This window comes from Gekko japonicus, unplaced genomic scaffold (assembly GCF_001447785.1).
Source record: "Gekko japonicus isolate JY-2015 unplaced genomic scaffold, Gekko_japonicus_V1.1 scaffold1237, whole genome shotgun sequence".
NCBI lineage: Eukaryota > Metazoa > Chordata > Lepidosauria > Squamata > Gekkonidae > Gekko > Gekko japonicus.
In genome coordinates, this window is record NW_015172593.1 from 212,472 (window position 1) to 222,611 (window position 10,140).

At 48.3% G+C, this 10,140-nt stretch overlaps 1 protein-coding gene across 1 annotated transcript in view; it reads right to left on the reverse strand.

Annotated features, from left to right (window-relative positions):
* The window catches only part of IL17RE (interleukin 17 receptor E), a 42,803-nt gene extending 38,618 nt beyond the window's left edge, over positions 1–4,185 (reverse strand). The window contains exon 1 of the mRNA XM_015421539.1: positions 4,024–4,185. Coding sequence (XP_015277025.1) covers positions 4,024–4,146 — 123 coding nt within the window. The 5' untranslated portion in view covers positions 4,147–4,185. The remainder of the gene's footprint in view (positions 1–4,023) is intronic.
* Between the last annotated feature and the right edge of the window lie 5,955 nt (positions 4,186–10,140).

The window sequence follows — 10,140 nt, forward strand, 5'->3', positions numbered from 1 at the left end:
CAAGTTGTGACAACAAGCATTACTGCTCAACAAACGCAAATAACGGATTTGATTCAAGTAAAGAAGCAGGATGCTGAGAAAGTAAAGGAAATGGCTGAGACAACGCAGATAGTGAGGAAAAAAGTGCAAAAATTGGAAAAGAAAACTGTATCTTTGGAAGATCAGATGCTGCAAGTGCAAATGGATAAGGCTAATATGGTCCTGCGCTTCCAAGGGGTGCCAGAGAAAAGAGGAGAGAATCTTAAAGAACTTATGAGTGAGCTACTTGCCCCAGTAGCAGATATAAAGGCGGACTTGCTACTCAACGACATGGATGTGGCCTACAGGTCATATTCAGGATACATAAAGAAAAATAATCTGCCTGGGGAAATTGTAGTAAGATTCTCGAAGAGGCACGTCAGGGATGCTATCCTGAAAGCAGTTGCTGCGACACCCCTGAAGGTGGGGGAGAATGCTGTCAGAACGCTAAAGGATATTCCATTTGAAGTAAGACAACACAGAAAGAAATACAAAGAACTTGTGTTTTTCCTCCAAACAAACTCAATTGGATATAAATGGCTGTTTCCAGAAGGAGTAATATTCAAGATCAAGGAGAAGAAGGTCAAGATTGACTCTGTTCTTAAAGGTCAAGAGTTTCTAAAGGAGCAGCTGGGAAGGCCAGAGGATGAGAAAAAAGAAGAGGACGATAAGTCCAGTGGAGAGCTGGAAACTGGTTCGTCTGGTGAGGACTCTTTGTCTGAGCAGGGGGCATCAGCCCCCAAAAGTTCCTACAAACTGCGGAAGAGAGAGAAGAAGAAGTAAAGGCTGAAGGACTCTGAATTGTGCCTTTGAGAACTTTGGTTCTAGGGGAGAATTGGGGGCACTGTTATTGGGCAATTAAATGTAACTGGGGATGGTTAAAAGGGTTAAAAGATTGACACAGTTCATAAGAAGTACAAAGATGAAAAGTCTGAATGAAGTATAAAAAGCTAGTTGGAGATCTACTCTCTTGGGTTTTTAGTTAGTAGTGAGTTCTTTACTTTCTCCCTTATATGTAGCTTTCCCTTTCCCTTTTTTCTGTTCTAGCTTTTGTAGTGTTTAAAAAATCAATAAAAAATCCCCTCCGGGGGCTTTAAAAAAATAAAATTAAAATTAAAAGACCAAAACCTGCGCATGCGCTTGTCTTCCCATGCGCTTGGGGGTACATACAAACTAAAAAAGACCAAAATAAAAGCAAGTGCCTGTTTGCACATGCGCATAACTTAAACCGGAAACACAAAAAAGGGGGGGTAGCGCGGTCACAGCGGATTGCTGTTCAGATACCAAAACCGCGGATACAAAACGTGAGATATCGGAAAACACCTTTTCCAACGGGTGTCAGAAAACGCGGATAAAAAGAGTGGAAACCGCGGGACTCAGCCCGCTTCGGTGCGGGAGGCGGGTTTGCCAATATGAACAGGAAACTTTAATGCGCAAGGGATCAGCAGCGAAGCCCGCACTAAATGTCCGTGTGACCTGACCCTTAGTCAGTAGTGGATATAATGTTATAGCAGTCCATTTACTAGTGAGTTTCTTAAAAGAAGCCATGAAGAAGTCTGCTGCTGGTGGGTGGGCGAATGGCAACCCAAGGACAGCAAGAGGAAAATCACCCATGTGGACCTTTTGTGGTCGCTGTGGCCTATTTTATTTATTTCATTCTTTACATCGTTTCTAGTCCGCCTTTCTCACTTGGACTCAAGGCAGATTACACAGAGTGAGTCAATACAACTGACGGATGAATCATTAATAATTTTTCCAAGTCACTTTGTGAATCATTTAACACAGTGAGATTTTATTGCCTACGTAGAAAAGCCCTCTGGAATGACTCAGTTCTGCATCGTTTGCGGAAACCCAGGAGACTGCTTTTCATGCCTCTGCATCTGCATCACCAGTGAAAACACCCCAGGGACTTGTGCCACGTGTAGCAGCTACCTTAGTGAGAAAATAGAAACAGTACCAATCCCATGGGTAGCTAGATTCGAGTCTCGTAGCACCTTAGTGTAGTATGAATGGGAATATAAAGATTTTTATATAGGTTTTTTTCTTCTTGATTGCTCATATTCATATTTTTTCCTGGTTTTATGGATGTCTCTTTTAAGTGATATTTTATTAGAATGTACGAAAGGCCTATTATATAGAAGGCTTCCCTCTTGTAGGTCTGATATTGCTAGCAGACAACATAATAGGTACAAAGTTCATTATTCTGTAGTTTTTAAGGGCAAAGCCTTGCAATATCTGGGTCAGAGAAGATTTTAGTCTCGTATCAGTAAAAAATACTTTTGTTTGGGTTATGAAAAATCCTTGCCCATTATCATTTAGGTTAGGTTAAGTAAACACTTAGGTTTTACGTAGATTTAACGTAGATATATGTTTCTTTACATCTGACAGATCAGAGGCTTATTATTCAAACGACCACTGTCTTCTGTAACCAATTATGGTTTTTGAATATTGTTTTCTTGATTATGTCAGTCCATGTATAAAATATCATGTATTTCCTGAATATGTTCAGAATATGTTCAAGAACAAGAAGAAGATGAAGAAGAAAAAGAAGAAAATTGAAATAAAACATAGATCTTCCTCCTCATTTGACTTCATTTTTGACATGGAATCTAATACGTACAACGTTAGGGAGCAACAAGAGTTTCAGGGTATAAGATCTGGAGAGTTAAAACTCCCTTTGCCAGACATGAAACTCATCTCTGAAAGGGAGTGTGTTGACTCTCGGACGTTTCTACCCTGAATCTCTTGTTGGTCTCTAAGGTGCTACCAGACTCGAATCTGCTTTACCGCAGACCAACGTGGCAACCCTGTGAAACAAAATCCGCGGGTGGCACTGGAATTCCTGCACACGTGCAAGAAGCTGCCAAAGCGATAGGCATGTACATGAATGGGGATGGCATCTCAAGCACAGTGAGAATGAGGTAGGGGACCAGGGGGGGTAAGGACCAAAGCAATAAAGGAGGGAGTTGCCATTTGGGATCAGCCTCTGCTTTGGGTCTTTTCAGAAGAGTCTGCCCAGAAATCAAGTTTCTTGCATTTGAAGCCCTGGATCCGAAGGGGACAGGGCTAACTGTGGTAACTCAGCACAGGAGGGAAGATGCTTCCAAAGACATTCTCTTCACTATCATTGCTTCTCATGCTTCTGGCTGAGCCCTGATGCTCAACGTACACCCGGGGCTGAGCGTCAAGCAAAGTCCTAGCATTCAAGGGAGGCGAGAATTGCAAACAGGGACCAGTAGTAAGTGTTTATTCGGTGCATAACCAGCACAATTCAGTTAAAACAGTTTAAAACCTCTAGGGTTCATTCATAAAACATTTATAAACCAATCTAACAGGGACCAGCAAGAGAGCAGAGTCAAGGGGCCCAGCTGCCAACGACTGTGTGGCACCTTGTTTATCTTCTTGCATTTTTGTAAGTTGCTTTTTTTCCTGCCATCTAACACAGGGAGGCTTATGCAGGCAGTCGCCCTTTCAAGCACTACTGGCTACTGGACTCAGCTTCAGTAAACAGACTGCTGAATCACGTGCCCGGGGGGGGGGGGGGGGGCTGACATGCCCTGTGTTGGTCCCCACTTCTGCTGTACTGTTATGCCAACGTTGCTAATGGATTCAAGGGAATACTGAACACACCACACTCTTTTCCCCCATGCGTAATTGCCAGTTCTCTGAATGCTACGGTTGTGCACAACAGAGCCAGAGATGAAGCATGCAGGTCTCCCCCAAACCACTTCCCAAAGTTGCCCAAACAGCAAGACGCTTAGGAGAGAGCTGAGCACGGCAGGCTGACCTTTCCTCGTCCCACTCTTCCCCCAAAACAAACAGTCTGAGTCTCTGCAGTTCAAGAATGTGCAGCTTGCACCCCCAGGTCCCTCCTTCCTATGACTCAGAGCTCGAGCTTTCCATGTGCCCCCCCCCGCCCCCGCCGCCCACAACAAGGTCCAATATCCATTTCTCCCTCCCAACCCTTCCCCCAGCTTCCACCGTCCAAAAAGTCAGGTTCCTTACAAAGTTGGTGGTGACTTGTGGGTGGTCGAGAGGCAGGTATGTCCCCGGTGCAGCAGGCAAAGAGGTCCGCAGGAAGGCAGTGGGGAGCAGCAGCAGGGCCCTGCGCAAAGTGGGGCTCCCCATGGACCGCCAGGCTGGAGCTCATCTGGGCCAGAACATGGCTGTTGCTAAATAGGCAGATCTCAGCAATCCTAGGCCAGGCAGCTGCAGGCGAGTCTCCACCCCTCCTCCTCTGCAGGACGTGGTGCTCTGCCCTGCCCCAGCCTAACTCGACTTGCTGGGCTGCATTCCTCCGCTGCTGCTGCCGCCGCTGCCTAGCACGCTATCCCTCGTTGCTGCTATGCAGAGGGTATTCTCCTCTACTGTCCTAGCATTATTTGGGGGGAATTCTTTGTCATATCTCTGAGAGGACATAATGTTGCTTGGATTAATCATTTCCAGCCCATGGGAAGGGGCTAAGGGTTCCTGTGAAACTATGAGCAAGGGTCTCCCGTCCCCTAGAGAAAAATGCATCGCCTTGCAGGTTTGCAGCCCCTCCTAGGCTGCCGGAGCAACCCTGCCGTGTCCTTCTGACAGCCCTTTGGAAATAAGGCATTCTTATCCCCATTTTACAGAAGAGATGGGAGAGAGACTGAGGCTGAAGAAATACTGGTGGGATATTGCCGAACGAGTGAAGCTTCTTGTGGCAACTGAATGGCATCTCTTCGTAGATGATGCAGCGCAATCCTAAACAGAGCTCCGCCCTTCTAAGTTCATTGATCTTGGTGGACTTTTAGAAGGGTGGAATTCTGTTTTGGATTGGACTGACAGCTCCAAGGACCTGTCCTGCTACGTAGCTTTTCTCACTGAAGCCATAGCTAAGATGGAATATCCAATCATATCCCTCCCTGTGGTTATTGGCAGAACAGTCAGGATGGAGCCATCCAAAGACATGGTAGAGGTCTTTTGTAAACATGAGAGCCTGGAGACCAAGCCCTAAGAGGAAAGGCTGAGGATTTGGGAATGTTTGGTTTGGAGAAGAGGAGGTTGACAGGGGACATGATTGCTTTCTTTAAGTACTTGAAAGGCTGTCAGAGTAGGGCAGGGAGCTGTTCCTGTTGGCAGCAGAGGATACAATTCGCAGCAATGGGTTTAAATTGTGGGCAGAAAAGCACCTGCTGGATATTAGGAAAACATGTTTTACAGGAAGAGTAGTCCAGTGGTGGAATGGGCTGCCTAGGGAGGTGGTGAGCTCTGCCTCACTGGCAGTCTTCTGGCAGCAGCTGGACAAACACTTGTCAGGGATGCTCTAGGCTGATCCTGCATTGAGCAGGGGGGTGGACTAGATGGCTTGTATGGCCCCTTCCAACTCTGTGATTCTAGGATTCTATCCCCTAGTGCGCAGGGAAACAGGTGCTTTTAAAAAGTAAAGAACCTCTCCTCCCACTAACGAGACAGCTCAATTAAGTCAGAAAATGCTCATTGTCCCCAAGAGCTAATAAAAAGAGAAGGTGTAGTGTTGTCACCACCCAGGTGGGACCTGGAGATTTCCTGGAATTACAAGTGATGTCCAGGTGACAGAGATCAATTTGTCTGGATAAAATGGCTGCTATGGAGGGTGGACTCCATAGCATTATTATAATCCACCGAGGTCCTTCCCCTCTCCAGCCCCTGCCCTCCCCAGGTTCAAACCCCAAAACTCCAGGAATTTCCCAACCTGGAGTTGGCAACCCTAATTAGGAACGTGTGGGAGAAATTGGTCTACTCTACCTTCTGATAGCATATAGGAACCTAAGGGGTGTGTGGGGTGCACATCCTGTGGCCCCAATTTCCAACCACATACCCAACTCTTTTATGAAGCAGTGGGAGGAAGAGGTACAAAATACCTTCCTCCCCGCACTCCGCTTCTCAGATTTGAGCTGCGAACAGCAGCTTCCTGCTTCAAACCTCTCTATGCTTCACACCTCAGTGCCATTGGGGATTGGTGCCACCATGTGTGAGACTGCTGAGGTTCAGAGCTGGGTGAGCAGGAAGGAAATGATCCATCCCTGAGAGATCGACTGTCTCTCATAAACCATCTGTCTCACACATCTGTCTTGCTGAAAAGTACTGAGACTGACGAGTGATTACAGCTCTCATTAGGGATCCCAAGTCCCCCCGGGGGGCGGGGAAACCCCCGCCCCAAAAGCCCGTTCCCCGGCACCGCCGGATCGGGCCCTGGGGGGAACTCCACCCCGATGTGCGCGTCACCCGGAAGTGACACAGGCACGCCGGGCACGCTGGGGGCGGGGCCACAGCCATACAAGGGAAAACTCTATGGTTTTCCCTTGTATGGCCGTGGCCCCGCCCCCAGCGTGCCTGGCGTCCTCCCGTCACTTCCGGGTGACGTGCGTGCGGCGCGCACGCACAAGACGCCAGCCGGGAGCCGCCCACTCCCGGTGAAGATAGACTTGGCAACCCTAGCTCTCATACTTTTATTAGTGCAGAACAAGACAACTTTTTCCGGCTCGCAGGCCGGCTTATATTCCCAGTGAAACCACCACCCATAACACCCCCCCCACACCGCAATAGGCTATTTACAGTGGCCGAGAGTTCCACAGGCTCTCGGCCAGGAGCCCAGCCCTCCGATTGGTGCGGGCTAGGATCCGCATAGTCCATTGTTCTCATGATCGAAGCTTGAAGGTTTCACCTGACCATGTGGAGCCCTAGTCTGCCACGCGGTCGGGACTGGATACATTACACCCCTCCCCCATTGGTCCTTGAGGGGGAAATTAGGGTCAGGGGATTTGCAGCACGAGGTGTGTATTCTCTCACCCTACCTTTGCTGGTCCGCCATGCTGTAAGCTTCTAACAGTGTGCCTTTAATTTAATCAGAGAGACTCTAGTGGTACTAGGCAACTCATCCTCACCAGGCTGGTTAATACCACAGATGGCTTCAAGCCATCTCACAGCTACACTTAGGGTTGCCGGCTGTAGGTTGAGAAATACCTGGAGATTTTGAGGATTAAGCTTGGGGAGGGTGGGGTTTGGGGAGGAAGCTCAGCAGGGTGCAATGCCACAGACTACACACTCTGAAGCAGCCATTTTCTCTGGGGGAGCTGATCTGTGTCATCTGGAGATCAGCTGTGATAGCAGATCTCCAGGCCCCACCTGGAGGTTGGTAATCCCAGCTACTCTGTTTCCGCGACAGTGCTGGCTTTCTAATGCTGTTTCCCTACTGTGTCAGTGCAAGATTCAGGACTTGGATACCAGGAGTCAGAAGCTGGGGATCACAGGCCTTTTGATGCCCTGGGAATGCAGTCTGTGTGGGGAAATGCAGCTGTAACTCTCCCACAGCACTTCAAACCTGACCAACGGTATAAATTATAAGCAACACAGATAGTTGCAACATAGAGATTAGAGATGGGATAGCTGAAGGAAGCATGTTTTTGTGAGCAAGCCCTCCTGCAAGACATAGGGGCAGAGTTCTACACTCCTAGCAGGAGGATTGGGAACAGGGGGGGGTGCAGGGCTAAGGGTCTAACAAGAGCTTCTTTTTTGACTGGCTCTTTGTTTAGTTTGCTTTCTCTAGAAACCTGGCAACCTATATAGCCCCCAGCTAAGCTTAAACCTACCTACATCTCCTGGCTGCGAGTCAAGAGTCACGTGAATTCTCTGCCTCACCTCAATCTGTATCTGCGTATAGTCATTTCCCCACCTCCACCCGGAAAAAAAGTTTGTAAAGACCTGAGGAAACTGGGACGGGCCCTGGGTGACCTGATTTAGCTGAGGTTTCCTGTAAGACTGAGACTCTGAAGGTAATGGGGACACTCAGAGGCAACCTGTGTGGTAAGGCCAGCATTCGCATAAGCACTGGGTTCAGGTGTAGGGTTCCAACTCTGGCTGAGGGGGGGGGAGGGGGATTGCTGGAGATTTGAGAGCGATGCCTGAAATGGACAGAGTTTGGGGAGGGGGCTTAGCAGGGATGTTTCATCCATAGGGGAAAGAGAAGTTCTAAAGCATCGTTTTACTTTTCTCCCTTTCTCACAGTACAAGAACTCGTGGGCACTCAATGAACTTGCTGAGCAGTCGGGTTAGAACTTCTTCACCCAAAGAGTGATTAACACATGGAATTCACTGCCACAGGAGGTGGTGACAGCTACAAGCATGGATGGCTTAAAGAGGGAATTAGATAAGCATATGGAGCAGAGGTCCATCAGTGGCTATTAGCCACAAGGTATAGATAGGGGCTCTGGGGCAAGTGATGCTGTCTTCTTGGTGCTTGGGGGGGGGCAACAGTGGGAGGGCTTCTGGTGTCCTGGCCCCACTGCTGGACCTCCAGATGGCACCTGGAATTTTTGGCCACTGTGTGACAGAGTGTTGGACTGGATGGGCCATTGGCCTGATCCAACATTGGCTTCTCTTATGTTCTTATGGTTCTCAGCAGCCTAGGACCTCTGTTTCTCTAGACCGGGATGTCAAATATAAGGCCCGGGGGCCAGAACCGTCCCGTCCCCGCAAGCAACTTGTATGTATGGAAATATAAGGTACTCCCCCTTTTATGGTATCTCTTGGGAAAAACCTAGTCTTGCACATGATTAAAAACATTTCTTGGGGCTTTTGTGGGCTCCCCAGTAAATCGATTGCTTTCACTGCTAGGAATCAATTGCTTTTATTGGTATTTTGAGTAAAGACTAATATTGTTAATAGGGTTGCCTGTGTCCTTTATATCTCTGGTACCTGGCATTACATTTTATGGCACACATGGACCAGCCTGACAAAGTGACTTTTATGTCAGATCTGGCCCTCATAACAAATGAGTTTGACCCTCTGCTCTAGATTTTATGGCATACCATAGAGGCCACCCACCTAAGCTGCCATTTGCTCCTGGGGACTGATCAGGGGGCTAGTCTGGAGCTCAGTGGTCAGTCTGGGAGAACTCAAGTTTCTACCTCGAGGTTGACAACCCTACCCAACTGTCAGAGGCATAGAAAAGGCGGAAAGGAAGCTGCTACTCAGGCCTTCTCGTCCTGTCTCACGCCCACACTCCTCTGTGATCATACCACCTTGTACGCAAAGGTTACATCCCAAGGGCACAGAAACACATAAGTTGGGTGGAGGAGAACACAGCCTGACGGGGAAGTCCCGCAAAACCAGAAAACGCAATTTGTGTCCAACTTGGGCCAGTTCCACGTAAAAATTCAAGGTGCCCAAACATGACTTGAGCAATTACTTTCTGAGAAAAAAAAAATGTTTGGATTCTAAACAGCCTTGAGGAACATCTAGTGGCGTGGAATCCTCTTTCCCCTAATCCCAGGGAATAATTTTAGAGAGTTCAAAATTCATCTCATCCATTACTTCCAAAATCCTTACAACAACCCTGCAAAGCAGGCCAATATTGTTATCTTCCCACTCCCATCCTGACAAGGGCTGAGGCTGAGAAAATTACTTCCCTGAGGCCACTGAGTGCATTCAGAGTGAGGACAATGTTTAAACTAGAGACTCAGGAACTGTGCTATACCTAAATAGCTTTCTGTGTCTCCCTGTATGGGTCAGTCACTCTCTCAGCCCAGCCTACCTCACATAGTTATGAGGATAAAATGGAGGAGCATAGGTTCTTGTAAGCTGCTTTGGATCCTCACTGGGAAGCAAAATGGGGTAATAAACACATTAATAATTCCCACTTGGATAGTAGAACATCTGTTTTCTTGGAGAATTTCCATTTGGATTGCCAACACAAACAAACCTGGCTTGGTTTGTTCCTGGACATTCAACAGCTGGCACATTATCAAAAGTAACATTCCAGATGTTGCTGTGGCGCAATCATTATTTACTACATATAAAACCAGGGCCTTTATAGCCCACTCCACTGGAACGATCGTGTCAGCCAGAGTGTTCAATTCTCGATGGTCCAGGTAGCTTGGAGCCACTTGATATCCCTGTAGAGCAGAGGTCATTTCAGGGGGGATCGCGGGGGATCGCAGTTCCCCCGGGTGAGGTATGGGGGGCGGGGCACATGACGAAGCCCCGCCCCCTGCTTCCGGCCGCCCCGCTTCCGGCCCTCATTCAGCCAGGAGGAGGCAGGAAAAGAGGGAGGGTAAGTTGCTTCCTCCCTGTCTCTCCCCACCCCTGCCTGCCTGGGGCCAGGGGGGGCCTTCG